This window comes from Capra hircus (genome assembly GCF_001704415.2).
Source record: "Capra hircus breed San Clemente chromosome X unlocalized genomic scaffold, ASM170441v1, whole genome shotgun sequence".
NCBI lineage: Eukaryota > Metazoa > Chordata > Mammalia > Artiodactyla > Bovidae > Capra > Capra hircus.
Genome location: NW_017189516.1, coordinates 48,328,137 through 48,340,484, shown reverse-complemented (window position 1 = coordinate 48,340,484; position 12,348 = coordinate 48,328,137). Strand labels below are relative to the sequence as shown.

At 42.1% G+C, this 12,348-nt stretch overlaps 1 protein-coding gene across 3 annotated transcripts in view; it reads right to left on the bottom strand.

Annotated features, from left to right (window-relative positions):
* Positions 1 to 12,348, bottom strand: part of SMPX (small muscle protein, X-linked) — a 49,982-nt gene that overhangs the window by 19,571 nt on the left and 18,063 nt on the right. For all 3 annotated transcript variants that reach the window (XM_005701002.3, XM_013976651.2, XM_018044023.1), the window contains exon 4: positions 7,371 to 7,513. In XM_005701002.3, coding sequence (XP_005701059.1) covers positions 7,385 to 7,513 — 129 coding nt within the window. In that variant the 3' untranslated portion in view covers positions 7,371 to 7,384. The remainder of the gene's footprint in view (positions 1 to 7,370; positions 7,514 to 12,348) is intronic.

Here is a 12,348-nt window from a genome sequence, read left to right as displayed (position 1 = left end):
AAATGTGGCTCTACTAGAGAGTGAAAAATCTCAGCATAAAACCATTTCCTTCAAACAAAGTGAATAGAGCATCTATAATTGGGTCAAAGCAGGGAACATTTCAAAATTGAGGACAAAAAATTCCCAGCAAACCACAGAGAAGACATTTAGAGAAGTTGTTAGGTTTGTTTTTGTTTTTAAGTTTCATTCTATGTAAAACAATAAATCAGTCCTCTGTCTTCTGGCAGAGGGAAAAGGTTATGAAACCATGATTAAGTCAGACTATGAAAAATAAATCATCTTAATTCCAAAAGCTACAAGCAGCATAAAACATTTTTATGATAGAGAAAGACAGATACTATACAATCTCACTTATATGTAGAACCTAAAACATACACTCTCATAGAAAAATAGGTCAGACATGTTGTTACCAGAGGCAAAAGGTGGGAGGAATAATAAGAGGAAGGTGGCCAAAGGTACAAATTATCAGCTATAAGATCAATTTGGGCTGGCCAAAATTTTCGTTCGGATTTTTCTGTAACATCCTATGAAAAAACCCAGACAACCCAATAAATACTAGAGATATAACGAACAACCTGATGACAATAATTAACAGTTATTAAGAGAGTAAACTGTGAGGTCTCATCACAAGGAGAAAAAATGTGTTTTTTCTTGTCTTCTTTCTTCTCATTATATCTGTATGAGATAATGTGAGCTGAGCCTATTTCTATAGTCATTTCGCAATATATGTAAATCAAACCATCAAGCTGTATGCCTTAAACTTGGCCAGTGATGTATGTCGATTTTTTCTCAGTAAAACTGGAAAAACATTCTTATGAGAAAATGTGAAGTGGAAAAAGATTCAAAACCATACATGTGCTATGAATGATGCTATTTGAGAAAAAAAAATGAAGGAAAACTAGTTCCCATTTGTGTATAATTACCCCATCCCAGTTGCTGTGCCTGGATATGCTTTTTAAAAATACATCTTCCTAAAATCCTTCACGTCTCCCTAATCCTAAACCCTATGAGAAAGATACCATTTTCTGCTTTTTATGAAACCAGGAAATAGAGACACAGAGCTCAAAGTTCCAAAGGTAGAAGGTAGTTACTGCAAATCCCTTATTGTTAGCAGCTTTAGTTATAGTGTATCTCCTATGTAAACCCAGGGGGAAAACTGGAAGGGAAGATATCAACATGAGTACTATGCTGAATGATAATTTTATAGGTTAGTACTTTTTATTTCCAAGCTTCTATTATGTTGTGACAGTGTTTATACAAATAGATTTTTTAAACGTATTACATTTTATCATTTGAAATGGCTGATATTTCCATTCAGACATCAGTTGAATCATCTGCCATTTATGTAGATATGGGGTATGGTTCCCAAATATGGAGCTACTGGTATTGATTTGACTGGCTGGTAATTAATTTGAGATCTTTGTTCTTTTTTTAATATAGATATTTACAGCTATTAAATGTAATAGCTCTGATGCGAAGAGCTGACTCATTTGAAAAGACCCTGATGTTGGGAAAGATTGAAGGCAAGAGGAGAAGGGGACGACAGAGGATGAGATGGTTAGATAGCATCACCGACTCAATGGACATGAGTTTGGGTATACTCCAGGAGTTGGTGATGGACAGGGAGGCCTGGCGTGCTGCAGTCCATGGGGTCACAAAGAGTCAGACACGACTGAGCGACTGAACTGATTTGAACAGCTATTAGTTTCCTCTAAACACTGCTTTTGCTGCATGCCACAGTCCGGTGTCTATTATTTTCATTTTCAATTGTCTCAAAGTGTTTTCTAATTTCTCTTGTGATGTCTTCTTTGACTCATTGGTTATTTAAGAGTGTGTTGTTTAAGTTGCACACCTTGTGAATGTCCCAAATTTCCTTCTGTTATTGACTTCTAATTTCATTCCACTGTAGTCTGAGAACATATTTCCCATGATCTCAGTCCTTTCAAATTAAGAGTTGTTTTACAGCCTAACATGAAACAAGCCTTGGACATTATGCCATATGTGTGCCTAAAAAGAATATGTACTCCGATGTTGTTGAGGGGAGTGTTCCACTAGTTAGCTTATAGCATTACTCACATTTTCTGTTTCTGCTATAGACTGAATGTCTGTGTCCTCTTGCCCCAAACTCATATTTTGAAGCGTAATCCACTGTATGATATTAGGAGGTGGGGACTTTGGGAGGTGAAAAAGTCATGAGGGTGGAGCCCTCATGAATGGAATTAGTGCCCTTATGAAGGAAACCGCAGAAAGCTTCCTTGCCCCTTCAGCTGTGTGAGAACACAGGGAGATGGCCGTCTATGAAACAGGAAGCAAGTTCTCACCAGATACCAAATCTGCTAGTGCCTTGATCTTGGACTTCCCACTCTCTAGAACTGTGAGAAATGAATCTCTATTGTTTATAAAGCACCCAGTCTATGGTCTTCTTATATACCAGCCCAAACAAACTGAGACAATTTTCTTGTTGATCTTCTGTCTAATTGTTCTATCCATTGTTGAAAGTGGAGTACTGAAGTTGCCTGCTGTTATTGTTCAGTTGTCTATTTCTCCCTTCAATTCTGTTAGTTTTTGTTACACGTATTTTGTGGGTCTGTTGTCAGGTACTAAACACACTTCACCAAGTGTCTGAGTACATCAATTTGCCCTTCTGCCAACACTCTCAGAATGAGCCTTTGAATCAGCAAGAATAACTGTGATATGTAATGCTTAACATTTAGGAGTAATGAACGCCTTATGTTCTCGAGCAGAGATGGCATCTTTCCGGATGACTGGTTGGTGAATATGTCTTATCTGGACATAGATGTTCTTTGAAAAATAAATCCAAAGAACTCTTGAAAATTAAATGATTTTCTTCTGGATTTACATATTTTTCTCCCCCTTTGAGGAAAATGAGCCAATCTTTACATTTTTCCCAATTGTTTTCAGTTTCCCAGAGGAATAAAATTATAATCAATAAATTAAAGTCAAATTTCTGAGACCTTTACTGATTGTGGCCAACAATGTTACCTTCAGTCCTTGACAGAAAAGTTAGTCTTGCTTTTAGGTAGTAATCTCCCAGAGAGTGCACGAACCTGGAAAGTCTGTAAGAACACATTTCTACAGACTTGCTGTGGTTAGGGCACCAATAATGAGGCATGTGTGCTCAAGATTGCTTTTAGGTAGTAATCTCCCAGAGAGTGCACGAACCTGGAAAGTCTGTAAGAACACATTTCTACAGACTTGCTGTGGTCAGGGCACCAGTAATGAGGCATGTGTGCTCAAGATGTACCCAGTGTTCCCCGGCCTTTGAAAAGCTATATCCTAGCATGATAAGGAGATTTTAAAAAATAAAATGAATAGTTTGATAATGATTGTGACAGCATAAACAGGTGATGCCAGAGTTGCCACAAAGTGCTTGATGGAGAAGGCATGCCTCCCCAACAGGACATGATAATGGCTCTTTTCAAAACTGCAAACTCTAGAATCAAGGCTGGTTGGTTAATGTTGGGTACAGGATAGAGACTAACTTGACACCAGGGGGCTGCATATGGGTGTGCAGGAGTTACAGATCATTCCAATTCACTCTCACTTACTGCCCTACAGCAATGTTTCTTAAAGTATGGTCCAATGCCCACTGGGTGACTTTAAAAGACTCTGATTCCCAAATGCAAGTGCTTCCCTCAGTTCAGGCCAACTTCCTTGGTAGCTCAGATGGTAAAGAGTCTGCCTCCAGTGTGGGAGACCAGGGTTCAATCCCTGGGTCAGGAAGATGCCCTGGAGAAGGGCATGGCAACCCACTCCAATATTCTTGCCTGGAGAATCCCCTGGATGGAGGAGCCTAGCAGGCTACAGTCCATGGGGTCGCAAAGAGTTGGATATGACTGAGTGACTTCACTTTCTTTCTTTCTTCCCCTCAGTTCTTACAGGAAAATGGAGATTCATTTCATAGACTTTCTATATACATGGCCAAAAGCTAAGCGGGTTATTAAGAATCACTAAAATTTTGCATTTTTCTAAAACCCTGGTTTTGTCTGCTGTCATCAAATCTGGCTGTCACACAGCACATGGCCGTGCTGCAATGTCCAACACAGAAAAGAGGAGTTCCTGCCACTTCAGAAGGACAATTTCTTTCTAGTGCTTCATGGCTCCCAGGGCTTTCAATTGCTGCTATCTTCATGTTCATTAACATAATTGTAGAACTCTTCTTAGGGTTTATCTTTGTTAATCATTCTTCTCCTAATTGCTACATTGCCACTACTTTGATACTTATTTTGTTCCTCTCTAATTCTTTGTTATCACTGATTTCTTTAATTGCTGGAAAAAGAGAAGAGATGATGGGGGTGGGCTGTAGGATCTTGTTTTGCTCTGCCCTGAAAGTCTAAGAAGTATTGCCCTAGAAGAACTCTTTGGTCTCAGCAGGCTGGTCCACTAATGATGCGCTGGACAACCCCTACACTCAGAAATTATCTCTGAGCCTCTGTTTAAATCATTCCATTCCTACCACCTCCTTGCAGTTGTCCCTGATGCCAAATCATTGTGAGTCTCCCCCTCTAGTAGGTCATAACCTTGCTTTATTCTACTGACTACTAATCATAGGGGGTCATAAAGCCACGGGATATGTTGAATCACTGAGAGGCTATCTAATTCTTGAATTGTTACCTATCTTTTGAAGTATTTTGTATTTATGTTTCCATTAAGATAAAAGTATCCTGAGAGCACTGACCAAGTTTGACATCTATTAATCTTGTAGAGCAGAATGAAGTGCCCACAGTACAGAAGCTAGTTACAGAGGTTCTTTACTGGGCTCCTGTGGTCTGATCTGAGGGTTGGGAGGGAGCAGAAGTGGACAGAGTCTATTGGACAACAGCCCTTAGCAATCCTCCAGGTTCCCAGACCCCTATTCGTGAAGTCTGAGGTGGCCTCTGCTTCAGCTACAGACAGGCTGACAGTGGCTTTTGACAGTGGACATGGGGTTGGAGATTCCTGATCATGCAACAAACAAGTAGGTATGTGAGCATGAGAGGGCCCTTGGTTTTCAGGCATTGCTGCTGCTCCTTTCTCTTCATCTAACCCCCAGGCTTGCTTAAATCACCCTCTGGCCACCTTGAATAGCAGCCAGGAGACTCCTGAGAGGTCGGGAATGAATACCTGCCTTCCCCTGCCCCAGCGTGGGTTAGGGCCCCACTGGGGATTCTCCTGTCTTTCTTGGTCTTGAGTCAGTATGTGCTGTCCCTTTGTTGCCTGGTTCTGGTTTCTGAGGAGGTTTAGGCCCTAAGTCCTTTGCCATAAGCTGTGATTAGATCTCTAAATGGCTAGTCACTGGCCTTTATGATTCTTATCCAAAGTGTTTTTTATTGATATTCCTGAATAATTCTAGCCATAACACAGGACATGGAAAGAGTTTGAAATCTCACTTAAAAGAAGTGCTAATCTTAGCTAGAAGGAGGTGCTCCTCTGTCTTATGTCTAGAGTATTATAATTGTTATACCCTAGACTTTGAATCTTGTGGTTTTCATAGCTTGGGTGTTGTTGTTTTAGTCACTCAGTCATGTCCAACTCTTTACGACCCCATGGACTGTAGCACACCAGGCTCCTCTGTCCATGGGATTTCCGGGGCAAGACTACTAGTGTGGGCTGCCGTTTCCTTCTCCAGGGGATCTTCCAGACCCAAGGAACAAACCCTTATCTCCTGCAGTGGTAGGCAGATTCTTTACCACTGAGCCACCTGGGAAGCCCTCCTAGTTTGGTACTGTGGACTTACTCAGTTTTCAGACAATGACCTGTTCGATTAAATCACTGAACAAGGTGGGAGGGGGTTCAGGATTGGGAACATGTGTACACTCGTGGTGGATTCTTGTTGATGTATGGCAAAACCAATACAATATTCTAAAGTAATTAGCCTCCAATTAAAATAAATAAATTTAAATTTTAAAAAATCACTGAACAATAATACACAGTGAGGGTAGGTGATGAAGGGGTTGCCCAAAAGGGAGGAAATCAAATCCAACCAGTGAGGAGCTAGATGATAGCTGGTCCAGGGTATTTACTGCTTATGATTCCAGCTAATCAGTCAATGTTAAGAAATCCTCTCCCTCCGTGACCATAAACCATGACCATGGAGGTCTCCAAATCCGACAGATTTGCAGAAGAAGCATTGATGCATCAAAATCAAAACAGCTTACTACCTCTCCTACAAAAATAAAGATCACTCCTAGGCTCAAAACAGTGACTGTCTTCATCAGGAATTCAGATCAACCAGCTGGACAATTTAAGTTTTTATATTCCTGTAGAATAAGGACAAATGGGCTTCTCTGAGTGACTTTGCATTATTAGAATTTGTTCAGGAGGGAAGAATCATTCAAGTCTTCTCTGAGATAATGAAGTAACAAATAATATATTCTGGCTATTGTGGTACCATTTTGATATTTTATTGAGTTGCTATTGTTCTCTATTACCATAACCACAGATTCAAGTCTACAGAATCAATCTCACTGCTGAATAACACCACAGGATCCTCTCTGAACTAATTTTAAAACACATTCCTTTGAATCTTTAAAACTAAATTCTTCTGCAACTGGAACTGGGGTTAAATTTAGGTCAACAAGAATTTCATAAAAGCAAAAATCCCTTTAAAGTTTGCATTAAAAATTCATGTGTCTAACTGAACAGCCTTAGTTGGGTGATGATAATAAATATTACCAAAAGTTCGTTTCAGTTCTGGGGGCTTTCTCACAAGAAACTTCTGTTGCCTCATCCCAGACATATTGGAATATTTCATCTGAGCTTGGCAACGCAAGCAGTACTGAGTAAAATGACACAGAGTCATCAGTTCATTTCTCCCTGTCGTAATGAATACCAAGTGTGTATGGCTTCAGATCACTTCCTGCTATGTCACTTTCTCCTCATCCAGGTTCCTGGACTCACTCTATGGTCATAGAATCTACTGTGTTTTGTTCTGACTCCTTTATTCTTTCATATAACTATACTGAAAACACTGGATACTGTTCTGTCCTTTTGACTTGAAACAGCTCCTCTCTCCACTATAAAGGAAGCTTATCAGCAGAAGTTACCTGTAAATGCCGTGGTAAGTCCGCATCAGCGTGATACACATAGCACAACCATCGTCCTGTGTGGGGCTGTCTCACTAAGAAGGGGACTAGGAAGGGGAAGGCAGCCCAACATCCCCAGTGGCCATCTGACTGCTCCGGGAATAAGGCAGGCCTCAAAGCTTGGTTTACATACCAGAAAACCTTTGTGCCAGAAGCTCTGGTCTAACGTGAGAGTGCCAATACTTAGTAAACACTTCTGGAATTCCAGACTTCTTCTGTGGAAGGGTTTCATAAACCATTTTTATAGTGGTCTTTTTGAGATAAAGGAAATAGTTTTTCACTCACCTTTTTTCTTCCAACTACTGTTCGGCTTTGGGGACATACTTCAGTTCACTTTTAATGTTCTGGATCTCCGATAGGTTGACCGCTGGAAGTTTCTTAGCTCCTGGAATTGGCTTCTTCTCCTCGTCCGAAGTGGGAGGAGCACCCTAAAGAAAAAATAGAAAGATTTAGCTCACTGAAAAAGACATATGGTCTCTCTGGGTCATGGACATGAAGCCGAAAAAAATTAAAGCAAAAATAACATCAGTGTAATTCTAGCAGACTGACTTTTTCTTGTGCTGTTGTGATCCACTCAAAGTTTCAAGATCTCATGTAATTTATGGAGGAATAAAGCTGGAAGAAAAACACAAGTAATTTCCCCATGACTTAGAAAACACAAGAGTACTGTGTCTGATACAGTATCTGATAACTCATAAAAATTAGCACCAGTGAAAAGGATTTATGTTTCCAAGAGAAGCATCTTACAAAACCAAATTTAATCTAGTGGGAAAGAAACCTTGCTGGGAAAAACTGAAGGCAGAAAGAGAAGAGGGTGACAGAGGATGAGATGGTTGGATGGCATCACCAATTCAATGTGCATGAACTTGGGCAAACTTTGGGAGATGCTGAGGGACAGGGAAGCCGGGTGTGCTGCAGTCCATGGGGTCGCGAAGAGTCAGACATGACGGAGCAACTGAACAACAAAGAATCCACCTGCCAATGCAGGAGGCACAATAGACTCAGGTTCAATCGCTGGGTCAGGAAGATCCCCTGGAGTAGAAAATGGCAACCCAATCCAGTATTCTTGCCTGAAGAATCTCATGGATAGAGGATCCTGGTGGGCTACAGTCCATAGGGTCTCAAAGAGGCAGATACAACTGAGCCACTGAGCATGCAGGCGCACGTGCACACACACACACACATACACACACATACATCATAATATCATAAGATGCCTTAAAGGCAGAGTTTGTAGACCGTTAGCACACAGCCTCCTCTAACAATGACTTGGTCCAGGAGTTTTCTGTTTTTTCGTTTGGGGCATATTGGCTGCCAGCCTTTGTTCCAATGATGTTTCTGGGGTACAGAAACAAACTGAAACTGACATAAGCAAAACCTCTTTAAATCTGGGTGGGAGAGGATGCAGCGGCAGAGGAGGGCTCTCCCCTCCTACTTTGGAAAGCATTTTACGTTTTCTGTTTTTCTGTTGTGGCTTTAGAGCTGGAGCACATTCTATACTTGTTTTGGTGGCTCCACCAGCTATTGGTAGGGGCTTCCTTGATAGCTCAGTTAGTAAAGAATCCGCCAGCAACGCAGGAGACCCCGGTTCGATTCCTGGGTCGGGAAGATCCGCTGGAGAAGGGATAGGCTACCCACTCCAGTATTCTTGGGCTTCCCTTGTGGCTCAGCTGGTAAAGAATCAGCCTGCAGTGTGGGAGACCTAGGTTCTATCCCTGGGTTGGGAAATCCCCTGGAGAAGGGAAAGGCTACCCACTCCAGTATTCTGGCCTAGAGAATTCCATGGACTGTATAGTCCATGGGATCCCGAAGAGTCGGACACGACAGAGCGACTTTCACTTTCACCAGTTACTGGTACAGAAGCGCACAGGCACACTTGTGGATAGCTGTTTAGCTGATTAATCCTGAAAATGTCCCATAGTGACAAATCTATGCCTCTATGTGCATACACCAAACACACAGATTAACAAGGGCTGTAAAACAGTAAGATCCATTGCTGTTTGTGGCTCCTGGAACCCCAACTAAGTAGTGAAGATGGTTGCTGGTTAGCTCCTTCCTCCTATTTGCTAGTGGTGAGGTGCCCAGTCTCCAGGGCCCTGGACTGGAGGTGTTGGAGGAACATTTGATCTCTGTGGCAGCCACAGGAGCACGCCTCTCGGATCAGTTTCCTGCAGGGAGGATAACTGAATGACAGCCCCAGCTGCTTTGCCCTGAGACCCGCCCATCACCATGCTGAGGTCACACTTCCCACGGCTGCTCGTAGCCAATGGCTGAGCGTCATAGGATCCGAAGGCGGGCTTGCTTCTGGGAGACCTGGGCCTCCTCCGGGAAGGACTCGAGAATTTTCCTGAGAACAGCACTGTTGTCTAGGTCACTTCAGCCCCATGATCCTTCATCTGCATCACCGTCTCATGTTTCCTGACAAGTGTTTTCCCAGTAAATACTTTGCCCGTCGAATCTCCTCTTTGGGTCTGCTTCTTGGAGGCCCGGACTAACATAGGCTCTCCGTGAGACTGGCAGAGCTCCACCTGCTGGGCCAGCAACTGAGTGAACCGGTTCAGTTATGGGAAAAAGAATAAGAAAGCGCACGCTTATCTCAGGGTCAAGCCCTGTGCCGTAGGTGTGCCAGCCGGTCCTGTAACTCGGGTAGTAAAGCCCATGCTGTGCTTTAGCCCCCATCGAGCTCCTACATCTAGTTCTCGAATTGTCTGAACCCTAAAGGGAAAGGGAAGAAAGCTTCCCAGACTTCTGATGCATGTACAGGAATGCTTTTAAGTTGTTTATTTCAAGGGCTGAGTAGAAATATAAAATAGTAAGGTGCTTGTCTTCTCCTAGAGGCTAGTGGTTTTTCCTCTTGTCATTTTCTTAGATTCTGGCGCAGTGCTAATGAAATAGCTAACATGTCACCCACACGAAATGATAGTCCTGCAGTGTCAACTCTACCTTTGTAAATACCCGCAGAGTGTTGTTTCCCTGAGTCACTGTACAGAGCCATAGGCTCAGCTTCTTTGCATCCTTTGTGCACATTCATCATTTCTAAATGCAGATTTAGAAGCAGTAGATAAACCTGTTAAAGCTCCACCTGGAGGACAAGGTATTCCAAAACCTTCTTCATTAGGCTTTTGAAAAGAAATTTTTAACAAGGCTGTAAGGTGTTCTTTTTAGAAAATATATGAGTAGTGGTGAGATGAAAAATGTTTCCTCACTTATAAACATTCCCATGGTTGTTAGGTGGATAGAGCTTAATACAGAAGCATGAAGGAGAAAAATATTTCTAATTCCTTCTGTTAAGTTCCTAGATGAGTCACAGTCACTTTCTAATTTCAAAATGTGCTCTATTACCACAATTAACACCTAAAGCCCATGTGTGCAGTTATGTGTCTGTGTGCAAAGATTTATTGTGTGAACATACACAGTTAAAAGATGAAAATATTGGACATTAGGCATTTTCCTGGAAATTTATTAAAACCTCAGTGCACTGTGATTTTTATTTATCAAGGTAAAACTTTTAGCTCTTGATTTGGTAGGGTCACAAATAATGGAAAGTTATAAGTGGATATATTTAAGAAGTAGGTTTTAAGACATTGACTCAGGAAGGGGTTAGTGGTGGTACATGCTCTTAGTTGAATCTTCTCTCATCTTTTAAAAAATAATGTGAATCAGATTCCATTTTTTTCTATGAATTTGTTATCATAAGAATTATAATACATTAAGGCATGAACAGGCAGGGTCCAGATGGCGCCATTTGGCTGAGCATACTTTCTTTTCTTTTGTAAGTAGATATTTGAATTGAGAAAGAACATGGAAGACATTCTTTGGTTTTAGATAAAACTTGAGAGACAGCTTATCAATCCCCATGCCAGTCCCAGTTTCAGGAATGGCTATTGTCAAACAGAAATGTCCCTTTTGGGGGTGACAGAGTATTTGTAACATCAAGCAAAATGATGAACCATCTCCCAGCTATCTCACCTTCCTCTTCCTCTTTACTGCCAGGTACCCTGAGTTTCCCCCTAAATTCTCTTCTGTACAATAGTACAGCCTGATGTGCTCTTTATGCTCAATCACTGAAGACTGAATAATAACAGCAAGCACACTGCTAACACATTCAATCCTCACAGCAATCTTCAATCAACAACCATTGTTATCCCTGCTCTGCAGTTGAGTAAACTGAGGCACAGGACTGGGGGGAGGGGTAAGAAACTTGCCCATGGCCTCACAGCTAGGAAGTAGTGAGACCAGAATTCAACAGTGTGTTTGCATCGTGTAAAGGGACCAGCCGGAGGGGGAAATAATGAACAGAAAATCCCAATGTGCTATTTTGTGGCTTGATAATGATGGAATTTGTGTCAAAAGTAAGATTTGGGAGACAGAGTAGGGGCTTGTCAGTATCCTTCAAATCACTTTAATCAAGCAGCTGCATTGTCTTAGGCAAAAGACCAGCCCAGCTTCTCAAGATCTGGTTGTAAGGCTTCTGTGTTGGGCACATGCCAAGTTCTGGCTGGGCCAAGCAGATGGAGAGCGCCCTCCAGCTCTGCGAGCAGAGCAAGGGCTCACAGAGACCGTAGGTGGATGGGAGGCCATCCTGGCTTCCTGCTAGGGTCCCTCCTCTTCTTCACATCTGAGGTGGTGGCAGGATTGAGATGGGGGAGTTCCTGGCTGTGACAGAGGTGGCCTGTTCTGTTCAGGGATAGTATATTATGTCCTCGACTTTAGACAGTAGTTATCTTAATGCAAAGCTAGGCAATGAATCCCAAATCTAAGAAAGTGAGCAATTCCAAGGAATACCAGACCACCTAACCTGCCTCTTGAGAAATCTGTATGCAGGCCAGGAAGCAACAGTTAGAACTGGACATGGAACAACAGACTGGTTCCAAATAGGAAAAGGAGTACATCAAGGCTGTATATTGTCACCCTGCTTATTTAACTTCTATGCAGAGTACATCATGAGAAATGCTGGACTGGAAGAAACACAAGCTGGAATCAAGACTGCCAGGAGAAATATCAATAACCTCAGATATGCAGATGACACCACCCTTATGGCAGAAAGTGAAGAGGAACTAAAAAGCCTCTTGATGAAAGTGAAAGAGGAAAGCGAAAAAGTTGGCTTAAAGCTCAACATTCAGAAAACGAAGATCATGGCCATCCAGTCCCATCACTTCATGGGAAATAGATGGGGAAACAGTGGAAACAGTGTCAGACTTTATTTTGGGGGGCTCCAAAATCACTGCAGATGGTGATTGCAGCCATGAAATTAAAAGACGCT